We start from the raw sequence: 13,777 nt of genomic DNA, 5'->3' as shown, positions 1-13,777 counted from the left end.
TCAATTTAGCATTTCTTTCAAATGCTTATGATATTGATAGGATTGTATCAATTTAATTGGTACAAGTCCGGGGTACAACTGTTTCTGCTACCCAATGGCCTGCTCCAAATATTTTTAGCAGTTCAAACTGAAAGATAACCCAGCTTTTATATGGATCCATGCAAATGACCTCCTATTTTTTTTTTGATATTGAAGTACACCCAATGCAAGCCAACTTTTTTTGCAAAAAGGTCTACATTTTAGAAGGCTTGCACCCTCCCACCACTCCCCACCCTACCCTCACCCTACCCTCACCCTCCCCCTCAAAGAAATCCTGGTTATCTGCCTGAATGTTGACTTTATCTTTATTATTCATGACCAATAATTTAAGTTGGCATTCCACACATGATCTGGATATAAATGTTTTTACTTAGGATCTTTATAGTAGAAACACTGAATGCATTCAATTTGCCAGTGTCTTCTGTTAGTGGTGTGCTGTAGTCGCCTACATCATGAATTGAATTAAAATTAGATGTTGCAATATTTTCAACTGTGTTTTAAATATGATATTTGCTCAATTTTTGAGTATTTCTTTTGTGATTATTTAGGTTGTTATAAAATGAAGTGCAATCTTGGTAAGCAGACCCAGGTAAGTTGATATATTCAGAATGGTTTGATTGTTAGAGCAAGCAAGCCACTGTGAAGCCTTTGAAAATTTGATAAAAACCTAATGTATAAGTGCCATGAGTGGTAAGGCTGAACTTTCACTTACATTGCAAAATTGCTGAGTTTGATCTCGGAAGTTGTGTCATTTGTAGCCCAAAATGGATTGTCAAACTAATTTCCATAAACAATTATCTCAGTGATGTGCACAATTGTGTTGATGTAACTTATTTTTGTAGAAGTCTGCATGTGGACCTAAAACAAACAAATGTTGACTGAACACAAACAAACCAGCTTTCAAGACTACGGAACTCGGTCTTCAATGAAGGTCCATCATCGGGGCACAGACCATGATGGGGTGGGGCACTGGACCTTATTGGGGGCACGACTAGTTTTTCAGCAATTTTCCTATGGGATTCTCGAATAAATTTTCTAATCAATTGGGGTGCATGTGCCCCCTGCCCTTATGATAGATCCATCATTTATCTGCTGGCCATGCCATTTGATGACTATATACATGATATAGTCCTATATCATACATCCTCCATGTAGTAGTTTCAGATAATAGTCATGATAGCTTGGGATCATTGTGGCAGAGGTTATCTTTTGAATACATAGTCAAGGATACTCACGCACAGGCCTGTGTGCAGGATCTGGGCCTGGGGAGAAGATTTTGAAAAAGTGGATCTTTTTCTAGGAGAGGGGGCAAAATGTGGATTTTTTTGATAAAAAAACCATAAAAAAACTGATACACTCGCAAATTGGGATTTTTTTTTACTTTTTCATACTTTCGCAAATTTACAAATGGGCCTGCTCGTGTTAATTGAAAGACTTGTCAATCTTGACAAAAGAATGTCAAAGGTCATGTAGGCCTAACACAGATTTACGGCTATAAAAGGTTACATCTGCCAGCTTACATGTGAACTTACTTACTCTGGGCCCAGAGTTAATTAATTAATTAGGCCAAAAAAAAGGTTTGTCTCAAAGCTTGCGCGCACATTTGTAAAATCCCACAATTTGACAAAAAACAAAAGCGGAAATTTTTTTTATTTAAAAAAAAAAAAATTAAATTTTTTTCGAAAAATCAGTGAAAATCTGAAGTTTTTTTAAACCATAAAAAATACCAAGTCAGGAATTAAAAAAGAACACGAAAAAAAAGAAAATTGCATTTCGCATTTGTTTTCAAACCACTCGTGAGCTTTGAGACAAACATTTTTTTTGGCCTTACTTTTTTTTAAAATTTTATGTTTTTATTTATTTACCTACTTGTTTGTTCCTGCATTTGTTCATACATTCCTTAATTCATTCATTATTTATTTTAGTTGATCATAAATCATTCATTCATTCATTCATTCATTCATTCATTCATTCATTCATTCACAAATTCATTCATTCACCATGGCCACCAATACATGTCATCTACCTCACTTACTCAACACTCAGTAACTCACTCATCACTCAGTAACTCACCAATCAGCAACTCACTCAACACTCAGTAACTCACTTATTCATCTATACTTTTAGGCTATTTATTTCATTATTTAAATCTTCAGGGGATTAAAAAACCACCATGTTCTAGGAGCAGACAGATTTGCCAAAATATGGTTGGTCGGTCTCAAGATTTTTAAAATCATGAAAAGTTTGAGCAATCTGGAAATGATTTTTTTTGTTTGCTTTTAATTTCAAATCTTTGAAAAAAAATTGATATTTGTGTATTTCTTAATTGTTGTCTATTTGCTCAATCATCTCAATCTCCTGAAGAATGAGGAATGGATTGTGACATGTTCCCACCGGGGTTCCCACATCATATCAACATTGACCCTGTCTGCTCCCTCCCAAAATAGCACTAAAATCTATACTTTTAGGCTATTTATTTCATTATTTAAATCTTCAGGGGATTAAAAAACCACCATGTTCTAGGAGCAGACAGATTTGCCAAAATATGGTTGGTCGGTCTCAAGATTTTTAAAATCATGAAAAGTTTGAGCAATCTGGAAATGATTTTTTTTGTTTGCTTTTAATTTCAAATCTTTGAAAAAAAAATTGATATTTGTGTATTTCTTAATTGTTGTCTATTTGCTCAATCATCTCAATCTCCTGAAGAATGAGGAATGGATTGTGACATGTTCCCACCGGGGTTCCCACATCATATCAACATTGACCCTGTCTGCTCCCTCCCAAAATAGCACTAAAATCTGGCAACACTGGTAAAAATGAGAGTAATAAGGTGTAATTGTTGTCTTTCATTCTGTTCATGCTCCAGAACCTTCAGGGCATTCCAGGCTATTGGTTCTATACAACAGGTGAGAGCTGCCTGACATTCTATAAAAGTAGAATTCTTTACTGACATAACTTCATTTGTTGTTGTGATGCTATAACAGAAAACATCTTTCTTTGGATGACACAAAATGTTCTGACAAATATATGTTTCTGCAGTGTATGAGAGCATTTTACCCACAGTGACATTTTGGAAAGTGTCGCCAGACATCTGCTTGTTGTTAGAAAACCACAATTCTTTGATCTTTGCCTTGTTATAATTTGCAATTATATTTTTCATTGCCAAAAAACTTAATTATCTACCTCCAGAACCAATCAACTGTTGATGTCAGCATAGTGCATTGCTACCTGTTATATCAGATCTACGGTCACACAGGAAAGATTTGCCTCATCTAACTTCAGTGTTTTATCATCATGGATAATCCAGGATATGAAAAAGACGCAGCTGCCGCTAATGGAAAGAAAAAGGCATCTGCGTCCGCGACAAATGGAAAGAAACAGGTAAGAACAAAAAATTAATCTCGCCAAAATTGGTCATGTCACGTCAGCTTGTCCGCATATGACAGTAAATGCACTTATTTACAACTAAGTCAAGCGTTACGTGTATTCAATTTGTTGTATGCCATCCTTGGTGATGACATTGCAGTATTTGGCCCATTAAAATCTAGAACACGAGTTGGTAAATATAAATTTAGTCACGTTTGATACATATAATTTTGCAGTTGAATATGCTAGTGGTGGTAGTAATAATTTAGTGGGACAGCATTTTCCTTTTTACTATTTTACTACAATTCTGTCCCCAGTGTTTAGTGAACACATTATTTTTTAGTACATTGTACCTAAATGTGTTTTTTGTAAAAAGCATTTTTCTACTAGCATACTGCATATGTCCACCAGCATAAATATGATATTGTGATGTATCATCCATAAAATAATACTGCAGATACAATAAAAGCAGGTGATTTGTTGTTTTCCTGGTTGTGTTGTAGACCTAGTATCAAATTTTACTCTAGAGCCTATGCAATAAACCGACTGGAATGGCACGGTTCAATAGCAGCCATGTTAAATGAGAATAGGCCCTTTATAATAATGTTTGAAGGCCTATGATATAAGCCACTTCATTTCAGAATGACAAACAATAGAATCACCTTATCTGATATCACAGAAGATATCTTACACTTCCCACAATGCATTTCTTTCATTTCAATTCTCCACACTGGTTTGCTAAATGCAACATGGGTTGATAGTGATAAAAAATACCTTAATGAACAGAGCACATCCAGATCTTGCAAAATATTTTTATTTCTTGACTATTGACCCATGCTTAGCCAGTCTATCTCAACAAAAAACGGTAACCTGTACAAAGTAATAGGAGTGTCATCATGGTCATTTGATGTAATGAGGTGATGCCTCATATTGCAAAGGATTATGGAAAAAGATATGAAATCTTCTCTGTGCTGATGGTTACCTCACCCGGGGTCACTCCCATTGTGGCCTGTACACCATCCGCGATAATGAAAAACGCGTAAAAGGGTAGTTTTTCGTGGGTAGGCACGATACGCGCGTACTGTGTTTAGGGTGTCAAAAAAGTGAAAAATGGGAAAAAAGGGTAGCAAAATTGCAATTGCTAATAACGCGCAAATGAAATTTAGGGTATGAAATTTGATGCAAGGAATAAAATCCCTGTTTAGGGTATTGTTTTAGCCAAGGGTTAAATCCTTGTGTAGGGTGCTTTTCAAAAGTTGATTATCGCGGATGGTGTACAGGCCACAATGGGAGTGTGAGTATAATTTATAAAGAATGTCTAGGTTTTATTAAATGTGGAATTGATTTGGAATGAAGGAGGTCTTTGGTCAGTTGGTGTAGATTTTAGAACAAAAGTTGTTGTGGGTCATCAGGTCTGTTGGTGTTGGTCTGATTTGAAATAGATTCGGATGAAATCAAAGGAAGAAAAAGAAAGGGATTACAGAGAGCAAACAAACATAGATCGGAAATCAAATGATTCAGGCAAATCAAAGAATTGTAAATTTCAAACTTGAACTGTTGATGTCTAAACATACACCCACAGGGCCTACATACATGAATAATAATATTATATCACCAAGCCCCCCCCAACCATCCTTCGCAAATATTAATAAGCAAAAATGGTCTGAAATTGAGCCCCTACTTTTCAAATTTTGCTCCTCCCTGAGCTTCCCTGATAAAACTGGTATCCAAATGTGTGTATATGTCTGTTCTCCCTGCATACCATCAGGGATCTGATGAAAGGGAGAATGTTTTCATAAGATTCAATCAGAGCTTTGTGAGCTTTTGTGATTTGGTAAACACAAAACCTTTTGAAGTAATTCAATCTCTATAAAGTTGATATCCAGCACCTTGCTGGAGTAATGCTCTGTGCAGACAGCAGAGATGCATTGGGTATGTTGGGTGACACAAAAACTCACAATTGGGCTTACTTTCCATTTCAGTGTAGACTGCTTTGCATTCCCTTTTTGATAAACAATTCATACCATTCCATGCATAAAACACAACACATCCTCAGTGACTGCTCTGCCCAGAGAAAAAGGGATAAGCTATATGTAGCTGTTGCATGGATCAGAACAGGATTGGCCTTTCCAATGGTATAGGGATAAGATGACAAATTAAATTGGTCTACTAAAGTAGACTATTTCAATGCAGTGGAGCCAAGAATATATTTTTAATACAGGTTTTTGTGGGTTTTTTTTTTGTAAATATGTAGTTGCTCATTTTTAAAACAGATGAATACCTAGTCTAATATTACTATTATTTCAGATATATGGGATGCTATATTAGTTACTGTAAATAAGGTCCCTTATCCTACCTTTATAATTATGCCAATTGCATTTACAGCACATACAACCTTGTTTGTTCCAAAAATGATAAAATCTGAATTTTGATTTAGCACGCGAACAATTAAAGCCTTAATGTACGATCTTTTTAAATTTTTAGATTTTTCTTTTTTTCTTCTAAAATGATAATATACAATCATTATGAAAGTTCCCAATACATTTGGACGCTTGAAAAACATTGGGAATTTGCAAAGAAACAACATCATAATCTTCACCTCTATCACTCGAAACATCTCGCACTATTTGGATTAGGACAGCGAGTGCGGCCTCAGAGTTAGTCTCCTACAAAACTAGCTTGGTTACGCTCCCTCCACATGTGGAGGGAGCGTAACCAAACTGGCCGCGTAGGAGACTACGGTTTGCGATCGTGGCCGACATAAAGTCATAATCTAAAAAAATTATGACTTTATGTCGGACCAACAGAAAATCGTCCGTTTTACTACAAATAGGACGAATTTGATAGTTTGCTCATAGATTTAAGTTAGAACATGTGTTAAGTATTACAAATATGCCAAAAAATCGGTTTTGGAAAAAAATAAAGGTAAATTCTGAAAAAAGATCGTACATTATGACTTTAATTCACTTAGGCCTATTGATGGTCCTTATAAAAGTGCAAAGACCTTTTTTGCACTGAAAGACCTTTTTGCACTGTCTGAATTGCATGGTGTTGTTTGCAGCGAAAATGGGAAGTGGGGTTTTGATTGGCTAACGAATCATAATCTAGCCCTGGACCCAGTGCCGTGACCAGTACCCGCTGGAAGTAGTCCTCTGAAGTGGCGCTTGGCGGCCTCGCCTGGCGCTGCTGAATCGCCTTCCCTCTCGGCCGCTCAGCGCCTCGTTAAGCGCTTCAGCGCCCTAGGCCGCTTTCGCCTCGCGGCCTCATAGTCCGAGGAACTGAGCCAGTTCTAATCATAATCATGTCATCGTCGCATTGGCACCTCATTTGCTGAACAAGCTGAGTAGCATCATGTGATGCATGCATGAACTTGTTCTTTTTATGCACCTATGATCAGGACAACCATGTCTGCCAGTACAATAGGTCTTACAAAAATAGTTTAAAATTGACACAGGAATCTTACTCTGAAGAAGTTAAATCAAAGTATTCTGAATACATCATTATATTCTAGAACACTTTGTTAAAACTGTGTAGCCAATTCTAAAATGGTTTTACATTAGGTCATATTCTAACCAAAATTGTTTGACTTAAAATTACATGTCACATGGTTTTCTGTTCTTTAAAGAGGCATGGTCCAATTTTTCATTTTTTTGCCCCTCCCCCACTTTTGAGGCAAAACCCCCAAAATACGTAAATTTTTAATTTTTGTGGCAATTTTGCGCAAAATTCGCTCTGAAATTACCCCCATGCCCCCACACCCAAAAAAAATTTCCTGGTGCCGCCACTGGACCAGACTGGATTGAGTCACAGACCTTTTGAAGAATGCATCAAGTTGAAAGGGAATCACTTTACACTTTGAAGAAATCTTTTATAAAGAAATACAAATGCCTTTGAAGTTCTCATGCAGAAATAACGAAAGTTGAGTGAATTTGGGAGCCTTTTCAGTGTGTTTTGCTGCAGTAAAGCTGCTGTTTTATCACCTGCCTTAGAGGCAGCGTCTTTATATCCAAGTAGTTCCCAGGCAAACCTGTGCTCTTTCCCCTCATTGTTCCCACCAGTACCATTAAGAATCATGTACCAGTAATGACCCATAACAAGTGTTGATAAGTAAAATGATTACCAAGTTGAAATACATGCCATGTAATTTATTGGTTTTAATCTTTTGGTTCACTTGTTAGGTGGAATTTGAAACTACAAAAATGTAGAAATTTGACAAGCAAACTGCTTCATTATACTTTTATATGCATAGCTAGCTGTAAATATTAAAGTGTTTATGATTTGCAAATTGTGAGGATGTTAAATACAAAATATTTGTAAATTTTGTTTTACAAGATTGTCAATTTTTTGTCTCATCTTTAGTCATTTTAATGACACTTTACTCTTTGCCGTCCCCATTTTATCCCTGAAAAAATTATGGGGGAGGGGGCAATATCTCCTGGCTCCCCCTGGCTTTGTCCCTGGGAATAGCTCAATGTTATAATAGTATGTGATACATTAAAAGTATCTCTTAATGAAAATTGTTTGTATTTAGTTCAATAATTCAGCTGAAGAATTCTTAAAAGTTACACTTGAACTTTAGTTTCCAAATGCAGATCCAAATGTTATCATAGTGCAGTGATACTGGGGAATGATCACCAAATCATCTTTTTATGAACACATAGTGTATGACCTTTAGATAGAGACAGTGGTTGATTGCTTTTATATTGAAATACTTGTACAACATTGCAGTCCACATTGATGTTATATTATAAAATAGAAGGATAAATCTTATAGAATGTCTGTACTACTATATTATTTATATTATTACTACTTTATTGACATTAGGCCTAAAAAAGAAAATTGTTTGATTGGAGTAACATAAAAAAATTAGGGTAGGTATGTCGGGAAAAAAAAAAAACTTTTAAAAGCTGTAAATTGCAGTTGATAAAGGCCTTGGAACTCTTTTCTGTTTTATTTATTTATTTATTTATTTATTTATTTATTTATTTATTTATTTATTTATTTATTTATTTATTTATTTATTTATTTATTTATTTATTTTTTTTTTTAATCTCTAGGGTCGGGCCTAATTTTAGGGGAGGTCGGTTGGGTTACTCCAATCAAACAATTTTTTGTTTGAGGCCTTAATATGGTTACAACCCGCTAGTCCGAAGGCCCGCCAGTCCGAAGGTTCGCTAGTCCGAAGGTTCGCTAGTCCGAGGGTCCGCTAGTCCGAAGGTTCTCTATTCAATTCTAAATACGGTCCGCTAGTCCGAATTTTTAACTAGGTTCGCTAGTCCGAATTTTAAATAAGGCTCGCTAGTCCGAATTATATATAAGGTTCGCTAGTCCGAATTTAAAATCATGTCCGCTAAATAGAATTTGATTTAGGGTTCGCTAGTCCGAATTATGAATAAGGTTCGCTAGTCCGAATTTTAAATAAGGTCCGCTAGTCCGAATTTAAGAAAGAAAGAAAGAAAGGAAAGAAGGAAGAAAGAAAGAAAGAAAGAAAGAATTAAAGGAAAAATGATTTATAGAGAAAGACTTAATCAATGAAGAAATAAAATAAATAGAAAAGTTTGTATTTTAGACTTTCATAATAGGCCTAGCTCTCGTTGTTGTTACAATCGCAAATTTCCAATTTGCGAGTGTTCTGTTTTTGGTCAGTTCTTCTTTCTTTCTTTCTTTCTTTCTTTCTTTCTTCTGTCAAACTTTTAACGAGCCATCGTAGCTATATGCTTTAGGCCAATGTGACCATATTTGGTCACAAGGACCATTGGGTGGGGGCACAAATGTTACATGACCAACTTGAGGTCAAAGGTCATCCAAAGGTCATTATGGCCAAAATGGGATTTTCACTAAAAATGCTTCTTCTTCCATAGATTACATAATACAATGTCGTCACTTGCATACCTGCATCGCCTTTAGCCAGTGTCTAAAAGTTGTACAAAGAATTGGGGTCAAAAGGTCATTAAGGGGTAAAATCTTACAATTGCATTATATCAACATCCGTAAGGGGTATGGGGCTCAAACTCGGTGACAACAAATCTCATGATCAGGGGAACATTTTACAGGGGTCAGGTCAAAGGTCATGCAGAGGTCAAATTTAAGAAATGCATTTTCTGTACATCTGTAAGGGGTACGGGAATCAAACTCTGTGACAACAAACTTAATGACCAGGGGAATATTTTAGAACACTTTGCAGGGGTCAGGTCAAAGGTTATCTGGAGTCAAATCTTATAATTTCCTTTTCTGGACATCCATAACGGGTATAGGGCTCAAACTCAGTGACAACAAATCTCATGACCAGGGAACATTTTGCAGGGTCAGGTCAAAGGTCATGCAGAGGTCAAATTTTAGAAATGCATTTTTGGACATCTGTAAGGGTACGAGGCTCAAACTTGGTGACAACAAACTTAATGACCAGGGGAATATGTTGGAACACTTTGCAGGGGTCAGGTCAAATGTTATCTGGGGTCAAATCTTATACTGTAATTTCATTTTCTGTAAGGGGTATGGGGGCGCAATTTCGGTGACAACAAACCTCGTGACCAGGGAAACAAAGTCAAAGGTCAGGTCAAACGGTCATTAAAGGGTTACATGCCTTGCGATTGTCTGCGCTCTTTGAGCGCAAATTATCTCTAGTTCTTTCTTTCTTTCTTTCTTTCTTCTGTCAAACTTTTAACGAGCCATCGTAGCCATATGCTTTAGGCCAATGTGACCATATTTGGTCACAAGGACCATTGGGTGGGGGCACAAATGTTACATGACCAACTTGAGGTCAAAGGTCATCCAAAGGTCATTATGGCCAAAATGGGATTTTCACTAAAAATGCTTCTTCTTCCATAGATTACATAATACAATGTCGTCACTTGCATACCTGCATCGCCTTTAGCCAGTGTCTAAAAGTTGTACAAAGAATTGGGGTCAAAGGTCATTAAGGGGGTAAAATCTTACAATTGCATTATATCAACATCCGTAAGGGGTATGGGGCTCAAACTCGGTGACAACAAATCTCATGATCAGGGAACATTTTACAGGGGTCAGGTCAAAGGTCATGCAGAGGTCAAATTTAAGAAATGCATTTTCTGTACATCTGTAAGGGGTAATGCAGGGAATCAAACTCTGTGACAACAAACTTAATGACCAGGGAATATTTTAGAACACTTTGCAGGGGTCAGGTCAAAGGTTATCTGGAGTCAAATCTTATAATTTCCTTTTCTGGACATCCATAACGGGTATAGGGCTCAAACTCAGTGACACGAATCTCAGTGACCAGGGGAACTTTCTGCGGGGTCAGGTCAAAGGTCATGCAGAGGTCATGAAGAGGCCCACACCCGGGGACAACAAACTTAATGACCAAAGGGAATATGTTGGAACACTTTGCAGGGGTCAGGTCAAATGTTATCTGGGGTCAAATCTTATACTGTAATTTCATTTTCTGTAAGGGGTATGGGGGCGCAATTTCGGTGACAACAAACCTCGTGACCAGGGAAACAAAGTCAAAGGTCAGGTCAAACGGTCATTAAAGGGTTACATGCCTTGCGATTGTCTGCGCTCTTTGAGCGCAAATTATCTCTAGTTTTGAATTATTTCCATTACCATTGAGGCGATGGTGTATATTTGATTGCAATTTCACTCAATCTGCAAAACCTACATCAGTAATTTTTAAAAGGAATAAATATTCAAATACTTTAGAAAAACAGCATCTATACCATGTATACTTTTTGTGTCTTTAGAACATAAATTTACAGTTTTCATCGATTTGGAAACTTATTGGGTTACTTGCATTGTTTCCTTTCTGAAAATGTATACTTTTATGTACTTGCCATCATTACTTTTAAAGAAACAATGCAAAACATGAACAATGTTGTGAACCTGTGTGCACCTACTCAGGTAACACGCTCAGTATATTTGATCAAACACCTCCAATACATTTTGAGACCGGTGTATGGTGGCGCTGATCAGGTTCTTTAAAGAAAATTCGGACTAGCGGACCTTATTTAGAATTCGGACTAGCTGGCCTTATTTATCATTCGGACTAGCGAACTTTATATAAAATTCGGACTAGCGGACCTTATTTAAAATTCGGACTAGAGCACCTTTTTTTGATTCGGATTAGCGAACCTGATTAACAATTCGGACTAGCGAACCTTTTAATAAATTCGGACTAGCGAACCTTCGGACTAGCGAACCTTCGGACTAGCGAACCTTTTTTTTCGGACTAGCGAACCTTTTTGCAAATTCGGACTTGCGACCGTCACGTCCTCCATTAAATACGTGTTCGGACTAGCGAACCTTCGGACTAGCGGTCCTTCGGACTAGCGGTCCTTCGGACTAGCGGGTACTCGCCCTTAATATTGGTAATTCAAAGTTTTTATGGGATCAAGCAAAAAGGAGTGTTTGCTTAAAACAAGATAATTTTTCTTTGTTCCATTTAAATTAAAAAAATAAACAAGAAAAGGGTGAAAATGCCATAAAAAACTCAAATTACCATTCCTGAGATTTCATACAATCATTTTTACATTGCTTGAAATAAATAAAAATTATTTAAAAGTTTCTCTCATCTATAACCGAAACTCAAAATCAATAACTTGACAAGCAACTCATTTGCAGAGCTTGGCTATGTCACATGTGTTCAAATATTGGTTCAGCACTGTTCAATGCAGGGAAATACCAATCAATTTATTGAACACACTGATGTGGCCATAGCACATGACTGCCCGCTGGAAAATATTTTATAGTTAATTAACAATTGACTATGTCATGTGTAATTAATAATGGTCTGTTACTAATTAGTACATCACTGCATAGACACTATAGCCTGTAGTTTCTATTCATATCTCGCACTTCTTCCTGATCACAACCAGTCATCAGAGATGAGAGTGATATTAAGGAGTGAAACTATAAATAGAGATGCGCATGCACGTGGCCAGTCACATGTCTAGTTAATAATACACTAGTCCAGCTGATGTAAAGCAGTGGGGACGTACATCCATGCTTTAACAGCTGATGGAAAACACAAACCAGTAGCCATAATTGGATATCGATAGCTACATTCACTACGATACTGCACAGTGACATTTAAAACATAATAAATACTAGCATCTTGTTTCTGCCTCTATATTTACATCTTTTTCCTCTCATCATGTCCTACCAGCCCGTGAATACCAACCCCACTGCTGCAGATGGATCCAGGAAGACACTATCCTCCGCTCTCTCCATCACTGGAAGTACCTTGTCATTCCATGATATACAGTACAGTGTGCAGGTGAAGCAAGGAAAATGTGGCAAGGTGGACAAGGTTATTTTGAAAGATATAAGGTTAGTGATCATGTACCTGTCTCATTCAGATAAATTGAAGATGTATTATGTATTTGAGACAATTCTTTTGCTAGATAAAAACATCTAAAGCCATAATCATGATAAAAATACCATTTTGTTCAAATTTTTATTTTGTTATTCTTTGCCAAAACTTGATTACTAACAACTGTCAGGATAAGGTTTGTGTCGATGTTTTTAAGCATCAAAAGCTGAAATAATGAGGTAAAATGAAAGAAACCCCATTTACTATCTTGGCCACTTTTAACTGTGGAGGATGACAATTGCGCTGATGTCCTACAAACCAAAGTAAACACAATAAATTTGGCTGATGACAAAAAATCAGCTTTGCAAAAAAAAAAAAAAATCATTTGAATAAATTATACATTTATGGCTTTAATTTATTTTAGTAGACTCAACAGGAAATGGTGTTTATGAATACCTTTCCAAGCCAAAAGTAGTATTGAGATTTTTCTTGGTAATATTTATTTTCTTCTGAATAAATAATTGAAAAAAAATCATTGAAATGTAAAACATTACCTCCAAGACTCACAATATTGGATAATTGCAGAAAAAATTATATTGTCTGCAAATAAAATGTAAAATGAAGAAAATGAAGTATATTTTCTATTTTGTTATGTGACTGAACATACTGAATGCCACTGAGCTTGACCTTGGAATTGAAATAATTTTGTTATGAATCGATATGATGTGCATGTAGAGCACTATGGCTTCATCACAGCTTTCAGCGTGCGTGCTGGTTTCAAGACATTTTTTTCAAAATATCAAGAGCTGTCTCAAAAACCACTAAACCAAATTAATACTAGGCTTAATGTTTGTTCACATTATATTTACATTTTTATGCTGATTCCAATGGTCATGAAAATGTACCATTCTAAATATTTGAAGAAATTTTGAATAATCATCTGCAGTCAATACCGCTCATGTAGAGATGATTAATTTTATGTCTATTTCCAAGAAACCTTGAATGTGTTAACAATCAACATTATAATGCAGCATGGAATCACGATGATTAAAAATACATCACGTCCATGATTACATATGGCGCCAT

The 13,777-nt window shown here is 36.3% G+C and overlaps 1 protein-coding gene across 4 annotated transcripts in view; it reads left to right on the top strand.

Moving 5' to 3' along the window:
- Positions 1 to 491: 491 nt before the first annotated feature.
- LOC140171458 (broad substrate specificity ATP-binding cassette transporter ABCG2-like) overlaps positions 492 to 13,777 on the top strand; it is a 47,174-nt gene continuing 33,888 nt past the window's right edge. Inside the window, exons 1-4 of one of the 4 annotated variants that reach the window (XM_072194727.1) lie at positions 492 to 628; positions 2,906 to 2,945; positions 3,229 to 3,420; positions 12,545 to 12,708. In XM_072194727.1, coding sequence (XP_072050828.1) covers positions 3,334 to 3,420; positions 12,545 to 12,708 — 251 coding nt within the window. In that variant the 5' untranslated portion in view covers positions 492 to 628; positions 2,906 to 2,945; positions 3,229 to 3,333. The other 3 variants (XM_072194728.1, XM_072194725.1, XM_072194726.1) reach the window with 3 other exon arrangements.

Source organism: Amphiura filiformis, chromosome 15, assembly GCF_039555335.1.
Source record: "Amphiura filiformis chromosome 15, Afil_fr2py, whole genome shotgun sequence".
Taxonomy (NCBI): Eukaryota; Metazoa; Echinodermata; class Ophiuroidea; order Amphilepidida; family Amphiuridae; genus Amphiura; species Amphiura filiformis.
The sequence above is the reverse complement of the archived record's forward strand: the minus strand, read 5'-3'. Positions and strand labels throughout refer to the sequence as shown.